The sequence below is a fragment of the Rhipicephalus microplus genome, chromosome 6, assembly GCF_043290135.1.
Source record: "Rhipicephalus microplus isolate Deutch F79 chromosome 6, USDA_Rmic, whole genome shotgun sequence".
Lineage (NCBI taxonomy): Eukaryota > Metazoa > Arthropoda > Arachnida > Ixodida > Ixodidae > Rhipicephalus > Rhipicephalus microplus.
The window spans coordinates 132852650-132869285 of record NC_134705.1 but is presented as its reverse complement, the minus strand read 5'-3'; the positions used below and the strand labels follow the sequence as shown (position 1 = coordinate 132869285).

Genomic DNA, 16636 nt, shown 5'->3' with positions numbered 1-16636 from the left:
TTAATCAAAATAAAAATTACGTCACGACCGATTCGCACGAACCACTGAACAAAACAAAACAGGGAATCGCTAAATCAAAACGACCTACAAAAACTATCCATTTGGGCGATGAATAGTGGTCTGAAATTATGAACTTACGACATAGCCAAACGTCGGTTATGCAAAGTAATTCAAAAGTTGCGCCAGTGAAACCGAAACCGGAAGCGCAAGCCACTTGCTCTCATCAACCACTAGGTGTGCTAGAGTCGATTGGGCCGCTGGGGTCTACGGGAGTGTCCACTCTTCACCTTTTTTATTTCTCTATGGCTGTGCGAGTGGAGTTCGCGAATCGAAATTGATCCCGAGTCGCCACAATGCAGTGGATTGCATGAAGGCGCACGATTAAGCAAGGGACTAATCGACGGCAGTAACTCGCCGGCGAAGTAAGACGCCGCCGCATTGTAATCCTGCCAGGTGGGTAACTTCGATAAGTGTTTTTCTCGCCGACTCATGTCAAATGTTTGGACTCCCGGGGTTGATGTATCGTATGCGAGTACCCCGCTCTTTTGTTTCATTGTTTCTCGGTGATCACGTTCGCGATAAAAACGCGGGGCACTCTGCTTCCGTTTTGTAGCATCACACTCGTAGCCCGAGTTTAACGGGATGCTTGTTCCTATGGAAGCTGTCACTAGAGTTGCAGTTGGCAGTTGGGTTCATTCATTCGACATTTATCGAACAAGAATGTCGCAACGCTCGATTGATTACCGTTGCAACGTTTATAGAATCCATCCTTTTTCACGCCTGAAGTTTGAGCCGTCGGAAGGGTGTTGCAGCCTAGACAGCCGAAACTTCCTCCTCGACCGCAATTGCAGCTACATTGCGGCACTGTCGGAATTGCGGGACCATCGATTTCATCGTGTTTTTTCGTTTCGCATCTGCGTTGGGTGCATTCGGTGTGTGGGATGCCCCACTCAACTGCACGCGTAATCTTTGATACATGGGGCCCGCGAAGTGATGTGCGCTTACGTAAAAACGGCGAATTCAGCCTCTTCCCTTTAAAACACGATCTTTCCCTCTTTTAGCCACGGTGCGCTACAGTCGATCTGCTTGATTGCATCCCAGAAGAGAAGGAGACTATGCGTAAGCATTTTGAAAGGCGCGCTTGTTACACTCAATTTCGTGCCATCACATATCTTGACACTTTCTTCCTCAGCGCGTCAACAGCTGTTTTGTGCCGCGGCGCCTTCCCAAGGATGCTGTCGTCGGTTGTCACGCATGCAACGCACCAATGAGGAAGCTCGAATCAGCTGGTGTCGGGCGACTGCCGAGCCTAGGAGTACGCATTGTTTTAAGGAGCGTCGTTCTTGTTTTATATGCAAATCATCGCGTGAGTGTGTTTCACTGGTGATGTTGGCAGTTGTGTGCGCTTCTCCCGCCGGCACCAGTGTACTGAGATGCGGCTTTACCACCATCGCCCGGTCTGACTTGAAGCGAGGCCCCGTTGCTGGGACACGTTCTGTACTTTAGATTGCACAGGTGGAGTTACCTCTAGTTCTTTAACAGCATATCGGCTTTTTTTTTATTCGACCGTTTGTTATCCTAAAATTGAGCTGAATAGCATTATATACTTTAGCAGCATTACCCTAAAGTACTTTTACGGATAACTTGCGTCAGAGTTTTATTGTAGTGCAGTTCACCACTCTGCTCTGTACTGATAAGATACAAAAGCAATGGTCAGTGAATGTTGATTACAAGAACAATAAGTATGCATTATATGGCCTGGTCTTGTGAGATAAGCAATTTCCATATAATGCTCTACACAAAACGATACATTGGGTGTAATTACTCGTCAATTCAGTATGTTGAAACAAAAATCGGGACCTCTGTAGGAGTCCAGTATCATTTGCATGTTGTGTGTATCAATCCGATGCAGGCTTGGGGAAGGACAGTAAGCATTTGAAATGAAAATGAAGCCAAGCCCTGCTAGAAGCACACACAAGTTTAGCTATGATTGACAACATGCGCGAAAGCACCAGCTTGTTTCATGCATGCCAAATGGCTTCTATCCGCGCAGATGCTCCGTCTACCTTGAAAATTGTACATGAATGTCTTCATTTTCTTGTTTTTAGTTTTATAGCTGAGCTTTCGTTTGTTTATTTAACGCAGAAGCTACATAAGCATGTAGAAATATTTATGAAGTGAGCCCTCTCAAATGTTAACTGCTTAATGCTTCATCTGCGATTTCACGTGAAAAAGGAAGCTGTGTTGTTACCTATATTCATACGTAAATATTGTGCAGGATATTGATGAGATTTTGGTCTTGCATATGTCATAAAGCCGGTCATAATGTTTGAAAAAGATGTTTCACATACCAGGATGTGACTGGCCAAGAGCTAATGGAGGCTTATTATATACGAAAAAAACACTGTTACTGTGTTAGCAATATATACATTAGAGTGCTTCTATGGAAGTTTTTTTGTCGATAAGTGGTTGTCCCACTAGGCTGATAAGTGGATGTATCAGGGATGTTTGTGTAACAAGTGAAAGGGCCCTGCAACACAAATTTAGCACGTTTTTTTTCTCATAGCTTCTTTTGGAACTGTGAAATCCACCAATATAATTGCGCAAGTGGCAACTCGAAAAACAAAGCCGTTATAATTTTATTTTGATGAAGAAACCACATTAGTTGTGGATTAAGAGCGACACACCGTGGCTGTTTGTTTCTGAACGGAAGTTATGTCAAATCAATAGTAATTAAACTGTTGAATCAAAGCATTGTTTCTATTGTTTTAAACCTTTCCATTGTAGTCAGCACCAGTATCTGTCGTGGCTTCTGGTGGCGCTGACAGATGCTCCTATAATAAATTCACATAAATGCCCCTTAGTGGAAGGGGGAATGACCGTCACTGTAGCTCAGTTGATAGAGTATCGGACGCACTATGCAAAGGTCGCAGGTGCGGATCCTACCAGTGGCAAGTTATCTTTTCATCTGCTTTTTTTTCTTCACATTTACATTGCAATTACTTCTAATAGCATCCCCCCATATTTCTCTTGGCAATATTGCCTGTTTATTCTCATTAATGTTGTGTCTAGCGAAGAAAAATGAGCCCTTAAAATTCCCTTGGATTGCAAGCATGCGCCGTAATCATTACCGTGAATCATTGCATTCAGTGGAACGCTACAGATATAAACGGTTAGGCAACTTTGTTATCATACTGCCAGGTCCAGTTCCTCATTGCTATTCATCACAGCTAAAAATCTGATATGTCCTATTATCGCATTGCGAAGTGGCCGGCATTCATACAAGCAGCGGGAGGTCATCAGCAAAATACGTCGAATAAACAACGTGACTACTTGGTAGCAGCGATAAGTCGGGCGCAGTTAGAACTTGTACAGGCAGATGACATCTGTGACGGTCGGCCCCTATTTTATAGCGTATTGTCGTAAATGCAGCAGTGGATCGAGAGAGTAATCTTATCAGACAGCCGGACGTACCAGGCAGTGTTTCAGCACCAGTGACAAAGGCTGACAAAACGAAAGTGTAACAATAGCAGTGACGTGCCCGAATTGAAATAACCTAAACACATGATAATGTGGTACCGCTTGCAATTAGAGGTGACAGTTTCTGTTGTTTTGTTTCACTGAAATTCGTGCACTGTCTTGCCTTTTGAGCGCAACCATGTCAGGATGAATGTGCGTTTGAAATCTTCTTTTAAATAGTAAAAATTTCACAATAGTGTTTGAGTAACAAGGATTGTCTGCCATTTGTAGTCGCTCCTTGCATGTGAGGCGCTTTGTGATTGTTGTCACTGGCCCTTTGGTGAAAGGAGGCCTGTCAAGCCTTGCAAGATGTTGTCAGGTAGTGTGCATGCTTTGTTTTATTTTTTTGCAACTTTAGAGGAGGAGGGGGTGATTCTACTTCTACCGCTTGCTTTCTTTGTGTTCCTACATATGAGAGGGTAGTTGTTTGAGCCCTCAGCTGTGTTCCAATAGACAAACATGATTTGCACTGGAAGATTATGAGATGAAAACAGCGTAGATGTTATAGATGTAGGGTTGGGAAAATTTAGCAGGACCGCTCATAATTCTGATCTTTCTTTCACTGTTCATTGTTCAAGAAGGTAGATCAGATCATTAACTCTAGAATGGTTTTTGAGGCATTTCTCGTGTTCTTTTATAGTCGCTTGTGTGTTTCTGTGATAGTCGCATTTTGGTAGCTTACTGGCCATAGTTATGCACTTCCAAGTGTGATGACGTGGCTTCAATGCCTCACCATGGTGGCCACATTTCAGTTAGGGCAAAGTGTAAAAATGCATATTTTGTGCACCATAAAGAACTCCATGTGGTCAAAATTAGAGTTTCCTCTATGATGCACCTTATAATTGTTATTAAGGCACTTAAAACTATAATTTAATTTTTTTACAATTAGAAATATGAAATGCCAACTGAAGTGTCTCAACATTTGCAGCAGTGAATCTTAATCTTTTCCAGGGAACCTCTTCTTTGAGACAAACATTTCGATCCCCCGAAGACCCGAACCTTTCAGTTTATGCATGTGTCTGATATGACAAGTCACTTTTGTAGCAACGATGGAGAAAATGTCAAAAGCAGCTGTGCTTTTGACACGAGCGGAAATGCAGCTGGCAACATAAGGGCAGCATATCAAAAGGACACCTGAATGTGATGTTAAAACTTTTCTTTTAACACATGGTTGGGGCTGTTGAACGGTTAAAGGGAGCAGTACGGTGGCGCTGTGCTGTCAGTCACATGACACGCGTGACTTGCAATTCAGCGTTAGTCATTTCTATACCTCATGGTAAGTATTCTGTATATTTTTTTGCACAACTTGGAGTGTTGTGATTGCTCTCGACATGATTTCAGTGCGTTGTTTTGTTAAGCCCGACTTCAGAAATTCCAAGAAGGTTCTTAATTACTCTTGAAAGTCTGAAGTTTTGCTGTACTAAACATTTTGCCAGATGCATGAAGTGGCTTTCTATTAAAGTGTCGGGCTGAAAATCTTTTATTCAAAAAAAAAGTTTGTATGTGCCTTGTAATATGTCATGGAATTATTGGCATGCGGATGTTAGGTTCACATGGAGTGATAAATATGTTGCTGCATCGACCCATCATGGTGTGGTTGTGATGCTCGACTGCTTACCTAAAGGCCACAGAATTGAGTCCCAGCTATTCCCAATGGAGGCGAAGGCTAGAGACCTACCTGTGTTCTTAGATTTAGGTACACTTCAAAGAACCGCAGGTCGTCGAAATTCTCGGAGTCCTTCAATATGGCGTCCTTGATAGTTATGTTGGGACGTAGAACCTCAACAGTTATTATTATGTTGTGGCATTCTTCATCACACCGAGGTCTGGCTTCAGCATGGCTGACTCTAGGCACATCAGGATGTACTGCGCACTCGTGAGTACAGCTCAAGAAAGCTTTATTTGTGCAAGTAAATTGTCGGTAGCAGCCTCAAAATAGCACACCCTTGCTGACTAATTTGTCCTGACAGACGAAGGTTTTACAAAAGCAAGATATAGGGCGGGCAGCTCAACACTCGGGTTTTATGTTTTTAGGGACATTTCAACTGTTCACTTTCATTTACGGCTGTTCTGCATGCTTTCTTCACGTGTCTGCAGGTCTGGTGTTCCAGTGGAGAGGCATGGCTCGGGAGCCCGTCATTCTCAATGTCTATGACATGGTAATGAATTCAGTGGTATCTTCGTTATTGTTAATAACATAACAAAGAAGTGCAGTGAACTGATTTGTGCATATTCATTTGCTTGGGGTATTCCGTGACGGAGAAGACCGAACGCAGCCCAACGTAGTCTTTATCCATTAGTGCACAGCTGCCTTTTTTGCTGGTGTGATTCTCTTGTAATATCGTGATTAGGAATGTCAAGCTCAAAGACTGCAGCCCTTAATGCAGCACAGTGAGATTTGCCGAGGAACTACTGGTGGCGTTCTCGTCGCTTGCAATGAAATATGCAAGTCCTTGAACATTTATCGCTGATTGTCTATAAAGTTGGCTCTTTAATAATCAATGCAGCGCCATGAAAGTGGAAGAATACAGTAAACAGAGATCTTTTAAATGGATATGCTGCTTGAACAGAGCAACTCTCACTAATATAATTTTATTGATTTTGTACTTGGATTCTTCAACTCTCTTCCTCTCTCAGTTAACAGAACTCCTGTTACATGGAACACGTTTTCCTGGCCTCGTCTGGTTCAATTTAACAGGAGTATACTGTATTAAAGCTTTTTAAAAAGCACCCTGCGATATACCTGCATAAAAACAATAAGTGAGTAAGCGTGTAGTATAAATGTTTGCCATTGTCTTCCCAGCATCTTGTTTTATGTCAAACACATGGGTCACTTGAGAAATTCGTAGCCAGCTCAACTGCTGCATCGAAATGTGCAAACATGTTTTGTTTTTCACTTGGTTTTGTAGCATGAAGCTCGAGAGAAACTTGTAAAAGTCAGTTTCATATGGGTTTTCTTTCTAGCTTTATGCTTGAAAGATTTTCTTCCAAGGACATTCCTTGCACAGAAGTTTATCAAACTTGATATTTGAAACAAAACTGGTTTCGTATTTAGTTTTTCTGTGTGTGTGCGCGCTTTTTTTTTTTCTGTTTGGAGTAATAGTTGGGCATGTTTACTGTTACCATCGAAGTATGGAGTGAAATTGACAGAGCCTGCACTATGTATTTCTTTTATACATCATGAAGCTTAAGTTGAAGCTATTTAACATTCTTCAGTTATTCTTTTCCTGCATCAATTTTGGTTTTCCTTATGCAGTACTGGATCAATGAATACACGGCACCTATTGGCCTCGGGGTATTCCACACGGGTGTAGAAATTTACGGAACAGGTAAGTGTCCCTTAAATATGAGTATTGTTGCAAATTCAAGTGTCTTTAATTAAAAAAATTGAACAATGACAGCTGCAAGATGTGTCCCCATGCTGAAGGGCACCCTAAACTAAATATTGCACTAAAAATATGATTACTAGCTTCTGAAAAAAGCCTGTAATTGTGTGCATATGCATGTTCATATGAATGAACGTTTGAAGGTGATAGTAAAGTATTTAAGCATTTTTCATACCAGTGACGATTTGATCTACTTTTGGTGCCGACTTAATCTGTTGTCTTTTTAATTGACCTGCGGCTTTGTGCTGGCAAAGCACAGGTAAAGTTGTTTATGAAGAGGGCTTTCTGGTCATTTTTTTCTAGTATAATAATTTACTAATCAGGTGCAATTCACATCATATTGCTTTTCAGAATACGCGTACGGAGGTCACCCTTTCCCGTTCTCGGGAATCTTCGAAATCCCGCCAAAATTTGCCACCGACCTCGGAGACCAGTTCAAGTACAAGTGAGTGGAAGGCTCTTATGTGGTGTACTTGTTATGCACTTCGATCGGTATAAACACTGAATGAAAGAGAATAATGTGGACAGCTGGCACTTATGGTGCTAACAGTGGAGCTTATGGCCGAAACATATTAGCAATGTCTGAATCAGGCTGTACATAATTAACAGTGACCTAATTAGTAGTCTTCATTAGCATTGTCTTGACCATCATGTCCTAATTAGCAAGGTCCTCTCTCTGTTCCAGTTTCTTTTTCTTCTTGCCTTCCATTTATCTGTTCTGTGCTGATGTATTGTTTTTCTTTAAAAAGCAAACACATTGAAAAAACATCTACATAGCATATCCATTGTATCAACTTCAGTGGATATGCTGGCTACAGACCTTTTACGAAGTTCCAGATTACTAGACGATACAGAAAAATGCGCTGTAACTATCCTCATTTCTCAAGCGTATGTCGAAGAGAGCACAAAGTGTCCTGAAATCTAAGATGAAGAAGAGGGCAGAGAAAGCGTGTGGTGCCCAAGTTATTGCATCGCACATGCTTGGCATAGTTTAGTTTTCTGGTCACACGAAGCAGCGGGATGAAAAGTTTAAACATAAGCACTACTGTTAAAACAATGGTTGCATGATTATGTGCAATTAGTGCCTTGTTGACGCATGCAGGCAGAGCATTCTGGTGGGCCACACGGACTTCAACCAGGTAGACGTGCGAAAGATTGTCGAGGAGCTGGGAAACGAGTACCGTGGGGACCGATACCACCTGATGAACAAGAACTGCAACCACTTCTCGGGCGCCCTTACCAAGGTGACATGATTTTCTTTTCCTCTTGGTGCACATCAGGATATGTAGTCATCTACAAATTGAATGGTAGCGAGACATTACAAAGTAGAACAGGTTTCGGTACTGACAACTCGAGAGTGCTATGTCAGTACTGCTAATGATGACATTGCCGAGGATGACTTACGTCTTGTGTTGAACGTGCAAGCTCATGTCTTGCTGACATTATGTGTACCTGCCGAAGTAAGGACGAGGCAATGCACATTAGTGAGCTAAAAGTTGTTTGTATTTCAAAAATTCATGGTTGTACATGCATGCATGTGAGTGTGTGCGATAAGGATGGAAGTAGCGGTAAGCGTCTGGCAACATTTCGGTAAATGCTGCCTGCTTCGTACAGCCACATAGCTTTCCTCTTAGGCAGGTTATGTTTTGAGATTGCAGTGACAAACAATGAAATCAGTCAGAAGTATCATGATGTTAGCTGGCTGGGCACATGCATTTACACCAGTGTAGAGTTGTGTACCAGGTGAACAATATCATTCTATGGCTTTTACAGATTCTGGTGTGGGTTTCTGAGAACATATGTAGTTTGCCCCCTCCCCTCTTACCTGCAGATCTTGTGCGGTGAAGAGATCCCGGCCTGGGTGAACCGACTGGCCTACTTCAGTTCCTGTGTGCCTTTCCTCCAGCGCTGCCTGCCCCGAGAGTGGCTGACACCCATCGCACTACAGGCTAGCTCCCCTTGCCTATGAGTCGCACATTAAATGCGCCCCGTTGTGCACCGGGGGCGCTGCTTTCCATGCATGCCTCTTTCTGCTTCGCTCTGTGCGTGTGTGTTTGTGTGTGTGGAGCAATTCTCGATGCTTCGTTTTAGGATGTGTGTGAAGAGTCAATTTCACATAAAGACATGCGTTGAGGTGTGCACATGCAGCAAAGGTTTAATGTGCACTGCACAGCATTTAAAGAAAAACCAGCTTCTTTAATTCTACTTTCCTGCAGTACAGTCATGTCGTACAGCAAAATGTACCAAGATTCAAAGGGTAGCACTGCTACGGACTGTCGTATGTGTTCCTTAGTGACGCACATGCCATTTTTAATCCCGATACTGGCACGGTGGCTTACGGGCACGTTACGGGCAACCTGGCAGAGCAGTTTCCAGTGTGGCACATTGAACCTTGTTTTTTTTTTTTATGTGAGACCGGGCTAGTAAGTATACATTACTTACCTACAGCTGTGCCATATCATGTCACAGTATGAGCACTGAGATGTCTGAAACTGTGCTGGACAGTGTATTTGTCGAGATTTAGGAGAGAAGAAGAAGTGACGCGCACAGCATAGCGACAACAACTTATGAGAGGTGTTGGGTAGCTCTGTGTCATACTGTGTCATGTTTGTAGCTTCTACATGCTCTGGGTAGGCAGATCTATGTCATTTCGTTTACCAAGCTTGCATTGGTCCAGCATCTCACAGCTGTTCACAATATAGTTAAGCCTAATTAAAATAGCACCAAATGCTAAGAAATATAGACCAGTATAGTGCATCGATTTTTTGCTTGATTTATTGAGGTTTTTATGACATGACAAAATTATACTTACGAAGTGTACTTTATCGAAGTAGTTCAGATTAATTTTGACCGCCAGTTTTCTTTATATTTCGCCCTCCGAAACGCAGCGCAACCCCATTGTGGCAGTTGGCACTGCTCTTGGCTCTGACAGAGCATGATGACCCTTGCCATGCATGCAGACCCGTGTATTTCTTATTTTTTGAATATGCCTAGGTCTTGCGGAATAAGTTGCTGTTGCACTTGGTACTGCTCGTTGTAAGCTGTGCCTCAACTTAGTGGAGCATCCTTTTTTTTTTTTTACAATGCACTCGATTTGCATGTTACACGAAAATAAGTTCATTGTATCTGGACGTTGTTATGAAGGTGTATTCCTAACACCATATCTATTGCAAGACTATTTTTTATTTACTTTATTATTATAACTGATATTTCATTATAGCCGGGTTTGTTATATCAAAGTTTCAGTGTATTTCTGCAATTCACTACCGCTACATAGAGAGGGGTGCTACAACACCTGTGTCGCATGTGTTCACGATGATGCCTCAACAATGGTGGTTCGCCTTTTGTGCGCTTCGCTCTCTGCTTCCTTTCACATACTGCAGCCTACACTGCGCGCTTTTCTAATTGCTCGCATTTACGACAAAGAACGAGTATGTCACTTGAAAGGAATATGCAGGCATGTACATCATTTAAGTCGGGAATGTAATTTGAAATGTGGTACATTAATTATGTAAAATACGAAGCAGTTTGGTTATCGTAGAAATCATTGCAAGCATGAAACCATTTACTAGTGAACACGCTGATTTGAGTGATTTGATTGGGATTTTCGTTGCATGCAGTCATATGAAAGCAAGTGAAGCATAGGGCACCTTCTTTGTAGCTTGTAAGTTTCAGGTATACCTACTGCACCTGAACTCCGCTTCGTCGAGCGGAATTCAGCGGATAGTGGAGGGGGCTGGAGGTGGGGAGGGTTTTGAAATTGTTTGGGCGACCACCGATCGTCGACCCCTGTTAAAAGATAGAATTTCAGTTTAACGAAATTTCATTATGATGAAGTAAACTGCTTACTCTACGGACTTCATAATATTGAAGTTTGAATGCATAGACTCCACAGCGTCACTTGCCAAGTGTGAAATGAAGTGTACGTAGACAACAGTCACAGTGACACTTCTACAACCTACCTTGTTCGCTTGCACAGGCCAGCATCCAAGAGGGCAGCACCTCTAGGGTCCACAGTCCCTCATCCACTCACCCACCGTCACCACCGTCTCCACCAAATCCCCCACGGTCTTCGCAGAGGCGCGTGCCTCGGATCTGACACGTGGCCCCCGACTCTATGAAAATGTCACAGACACTACCTTCCCTCCGTCATCCGGCTCCTCTGTTGCAAAGCGTGGCACTGTTGAAGTTGTTTGTCTGCTGGTGAGAGGTGGCCTAGGTGTGGCTGTGGCATTTGCTGTGGTAAGTGAGGCTTTTTCGATGCATTCGCACTTAAAGCTCAGTGCCGTAGCAACTTGTGTCGCCCGTAAACTGTGACAAGTACTAATCAAGACTTGCCTTAACAATAAAACCATGGCTTCAACACAAGACAAGATTTATTTAAGACACAAAAAGTTCTGGAATACCGTACGCAAAGCTTGCAGGCGCTGCGTTAGCGTTCGTCACTGAACAGGAGCCTGCAATGGGTTAACGTGCGACATTAACCCTGGGCTGATGGTCATCTAACTCGAAATCATCCGCAGTTACCTTATGACGAAATAAAGTTTTATCATTCATCTGAGTCTTAGGCACACGGAACGCGTCTTGGTGGCTTTCAGCTGCCCATGCTGCCGTCGCCAGTTGCGAACACAAAACTCGTGGACTCTGAAGTGCCTACCAGCGGCTCACTTTCATCTTGAAAGTTGCCGTGTACCTTCCGTATCACCCTACAGCGTAACCGCAGAACGTACATAACATACACTAACACACCGCAACCTGCACTTGCCACTTTGACTTGGCTTGAATTGGATTGGGGCGTGTGTGTTGATAGTGCGCATAATGCTTAAAAGGTGGCGCCAGGCTGTCGTGCACTATCATCATCAGCGGTTGGAAGGAGCGGATGACATTATGGTTGCAATCTTTTGGGAGTGCGATAATTACTCGCGAAAAAAAAAGTCGTATCTTTGTTGGCCAATGAAGGGGGGGAGTGTGAGAATTAAGCGAGTGCCAAGATTACATTAGTAAATACAGTATGTTAGCCGACAAAAAGTACATGTGGTTTGAGCAGAAGAATAGCACGACTGTCATTCACAAGTAAGGGCAGGTGCGCTATGGTCCTATGGGTGAGGTTGCCATTTTTTCTTGAGTTGTAACCGAGTACAGTAGCGTGTTTTTTGCGTGGCCACCATTGAGTTTGTGGCTTTTTGCTAGTCATCATGCGATATGTGATATGGTCATTGCATAATCTTGCATCATATAACTAGGTTTTTTTAATTCACTTTGTCCTGAGGAAATTTTTTATGATTGCACCAGTGTATACGGCTCAGTTCAATTTATTGCCTCTAAGGGTTGGGGGGGGGGGGGGGGCTCATCACATAAGATGTAGGGTTTTGTTTAAGTTAACAAACACTGACGATTGTTTTAGTATTTAAGATAATCGATAACACGGCCTTGAAAGGCAGATGATAAAGCGATAGTGTCGGTGTCTTGGGGGAACCCATTCAGGTCCATCAGAACGAGGGGCGCATAACCATGGTTGCTTTAGGCTCGCGTTCCTTTACAAGGTTGAGAGAAGCTGCCACTTCTCGTCGCGCCGTGCAATTGCCACATCGTACTTGCACCATTGTTCAGTTCATCGCAGTAGAATTGCTCTGTGCCATTACTGCTGCAGTGCACACATTTCATGTTTTTTCCCTCTTTCTTTTCATTACAGAAATCAAATGTGAAAGAAAAGAAAAACAAGCAAACCTGGTTGTTGAAGCCCAAGACATGGTCATTCGTCGTGACTGACAACACGTAGCGCCGGCCACCTGGCGTCCTTTGGTGCTGCACGCCTGTTGTGCCATTCATCTATTGTGAAAACGAATCCCTGTGTGACACTCCCGAAAGCCCCGCGTTGATTGTGCGTGCACATGTGTTGATGAACCTGCCATGTTTACACTCGGCAGCGTACTGCGGAACTAAAGTTGTCGCCGACTCCCTTGAGGAAAGCTGCACATTCAACGGAAACCCAAGGCCACGTTGCAGCGAGCCGGCCACCTTTGACAAGCCGCGACGAACTTGTCTTGTCAGCGAGTGCTTTGATTGCCGACCGGTGTTATCCGATGCATGGCAGGCTCGACGGTGATTCCTCTACCCAGCTCAAGTGTGATACGGCAGATCGCACGTTTTTGAAACTTAAGAATTTCAGGATTAAGTTGCCTTGAAACTGCTCGTGTAAGTTTTGGGCATTCTTGCAGCTGTCATTGTGGCAGCAAAATTTTTTCTATATAGCCGTACAGCAGCATGTATTCTCATGCTTTCTATTTCTTTCCCACGATTGTACTAATAATGTAGCGCTTCGTTTTATGCCAAATCTCGCGTATGCATTGACATTTTTAGTCTGGCTTATTCTTTCGGCCATTCTTTTTAGTGCTGTGGGCACGTTTCTGCATTTAATATTTTTTGTATGTCTCAAGTCTCGCGCACTGAGTCGTCTCGCGCTACCACAGTGGGCAGTCAGTAGCTCTGTCTGCCAAGTTCTGCGGTGCGTTCATTTGACCTAAGTGCACCACGTAGCTTGGTGGTTGCTACAAGTCACGACTGTGGTCTCGCGTTACGCAAAGCGCGAGCCATTGACTTTTTGCCGCGGTTATGCTATTTTTGCGAGACCAAAGTATTGAGTGACGGACAACAGGTATTTCTTGTTGCTTTATATGCTATGTAATGCCCTTTTTTGTTTGCAAGTCGTGTCAACCAATCCGCAATACCTTGCCGGTCTTATATAAACTAACGAGACCGGTCTCTTCAGTGTTGTTAATGTTGCATGTCGCATTGTGTGTATTTTTGTAACAAACTTTATACGAATTGTGTCATAGTTTCTAAAGGCTTCGTGGTTTTTCCATTGTGCTCGTTAGGTACTTCATTTCATTGAGTCAGTTTTAACATCAATTAGTGCCTTGGTGACGACAAACTTCAACTTGAATACTCTAAATATGCTCTTCAACTTGCAACTGTTCAGTAGCATCAGGGTCACGTCCCGAAAGTATTTGGAGACTACGTAATGAATGCAAAGAAACCTAGCTACAGTGGTAGACTACGATCCCGAACATTTTTGATCTTCAGTAACTATGGGCCACAAGGTCACACGTCACTTCAAATAGCAGTTGGAGACAAGGTGCATACTGTGAAACCAAAAAGAATGGGCTGAGTGTATCATCAGCCCTCTCGCACTGCTGAAAGGACTCTGCGCTGCCCTGGGGATTCCAGAGGCCATGCTTTTCCGAATGCAAGCAACCTGGCTTCACGAATTGGGCGCAAAGGGTGCCTTATCGACATCTTGTATTGAAAAAGGCTGTATGAAAGAAAGCTCGAGTTGTAAAGGCTGCTAAAATTCATCCGACTTTCCACTTCCTCTTCATTTTTCATTGCCAGGTAATTGAACTTCCTATCAGCAACAGTAGCTAAACATTACAAATATATGTTGGGAATGAAAATCTCGTTGAGAGTTCGTTGTGTGTGTTCACATTTGCTGCGCAGGTTGTGTCATGTTTATACAGTGGGAAATGTGAGGTTTTTGAACCTGATGGATGTGACCAAGAACTATGGCGTTGTTCCGAACTTGAAATCAAGGTTTCGATTCCAAAATTTTGTTAGAGCGCTCCTACCCTCATTATTTCTCAAAGTTGTCGTGTCATTGCAAGGTTGAACACTGTAATTTATTATTGCATTTTTAAGCACTCCAATTGGCTACCTTATCTAGTGAATGTTGGCATCCAGTATATATCATTCATGAAACGAAAGTGACTCCATTTTGCCCTTTCTTAATGTCCTGTCTATGTTTCCCTCATTCTTTCCCCTTCTTGCCCAACTTTGCTGAATCTCGTCAGCGACTGACATCTTGATCGTGGGTGCTACTAATTAATTCACTGCCAGGTGCACTTTGTTAAAGGGGCTGTTTTTTAGAATTTCGCTACGTTACTGTATTAGTAGTAGTAGTAGTAGTCAGTAAGTGCAGTGAGGTAGACGTTCATTGGAACGAATAAATGTGCACACTGTGTTTTGATCCTTTTTTATCGCTGCTGCTTGTGTCGTGGTGTTATATTTGGGTCTTGCTGAATGCCACTCTCTCGCATTAAGGCTACATTCGCAAGGAGTTCGTACCCATAGTCAATGAGTGACTCGATGTCACTGTCAGTGGTTGAAGCAAGCATTTCAAGAAACTGCCAGTGAAGACTGTCGTTCTTTCTTTGTTGTGAGACATTGCTGGTAGATTGCCAAAGCCTGTATCCCTTTCAGGTTCCCAAAGAAATACATTAGGAAACCAACCACTATGCAAAACACTTGTGCCAGGCAAAGGGCATGGATATCTGGCAATATAACTTGGAACTTGTTCAGCTTGTCCGAGACTGCTGTCTAAACGTACATTAAATCTACGATGAGCTGATGCAATGTGGTGCAAAAAGGGCTATTGTAAACAAACAACTAATTCTAAAAGCCTTCTCAGTAGTATTATAGGAATAGTGTGATGCGATAGTGGTCTTTTTGTGCTGTGAAGTTCCCCACAGTGGACAAGTGGGTATGCAGACAACAAAGCAGCATTGTACTAAAGCATATCGGTTGCCAACGAACGTTGGATGCGTTATGGCATCACTATAGGGTGGTCTGAAACATAAGGCTGAGACATGGTGTCGCAGAACTCTCGGTTATTATGCAGCCCATGCCGACTGAACAGCACGCCCCTCAATTTGTAGTGTTACTTTCGTCATGACCGAGAAGCTTCTTGCCCTCTTGTGGTGTACGCACGGTTAATTTACAACAACACATTGCCAAGTAAAAGCAATTTACTTCAACTTGGTTGATGTTCCAAGAAGGTTGGTAAAAGCTGTGCACTGTTTGTTGGCACATTGTTGTACAGAGACGACATGGACTGATGAAACTTCTTATTGCTACTACGACTGACTGCATTAGCAATTGGAAATGCCACACGCTGTTGTAGGCAGTATTTACTTCACTGAAGACAGCGCATTCGCAGAGCCTGTGTAATTAAAAAAATGCCACGCCTTTTAATACATTTTTGCCTCGCGGACAGTTGGCAGCAGCTGCGTATGTCTATAGAAGCAAAACTGTCTACTGGTTCTCGCGATGCGCACAATTGTTAAAAGAGACGCCCTAAACTCTTTTAGAAAGACTCAGCATTGTGGCCTTTTTGTTTCTGTATGTTTTATTAATTTGCACATGGAATATGATAAAGCATCCCATACGGTGAACATTTGGCCCGCTTCTGATTGGCGGATCACCGCCTGGTAGACAGGTATGAAGAGTGCAGCAATGTTGATGCATTCGCTAAGCCAAACAGTATTAAAATGGACAATTTTTTTTATAATGGCAGCAAATTTTCGCTGATATTTGCTGTACCATAAGTACCATCTTATGAAGCAATAGTAAATGCTTTCCGGAGTAAACTTGGTATACCTTGACGGCGACAACAGGAGAGGAACTTGTGATTTGGAAAATGTACCACTGAAAAGCACTACTGACTTAAACAAAAGGTATTTCTATGCACAGCCTGATTTTAAGGTCAATGGAAGGCCAATAAACAATTGAATAATATGAAGCAATAATAGCCTACAGTCACTTAAATACAGCTGTTAGTTTCTACCCGACATAAGAATACCCGTTTTTGAGCATACTAGTCAATTTTTCAGTTTTCATGTAACCTTGCATATCCATGCAACAATGCAAGGTACTAAAGGTCACAGAATGGTGTACGC

The 16636-nt window shown here is 43.1% G+C and overlaps 1 protein-coding gene across 6 annotated transcripts; it reads left to right on the top strand.

The window, feature by feature from the left end:
- The first annotated feature begins 127 nt into the window (after positions 1-127).
- LOC119167353 (deubiquitinase DESI2) lies at positions 128-14938 on the top strand. 6 transcript variants are annotated; one of them, XM_075866620.1, is made up of 10 exons: positions 128-453; positions 1062-1119; positions 1193-1315; positions 5617-5678; positions 6776-6848; positions 7257-7350; positions 8008-8149; positions 8737-8853; positions 10885-11147; positions 12598-14938. In XM_075866620.1, the coding sequence occupies exons 2-9, from the start codon at positions 1116-1118 to the stop codon at positions 11002-11004; spliced, it is 735 nt and encodes a 244-aa protein (XP_075722735.1). In that variant the 5' UTR covers positions 128-453; positions 1062-1115; the 3' UTR covers positions 11005-11147; positions 12598-14938. The 6 variants fall into 6 exon arrangements, with proteins under 6 accessions (XP_075722735.1, XP_075722738.1, XP_037274718.1 ...); XM_075866623.1 differs by lacking the exon at positions 1193-1315; XM_037418821.2 differs by lacking the exons at positions 1062-1119; positions 1193-1315.
- The last annotated feature ends 1698 nt before the right edge of the window (positions 14939-16636 follow it).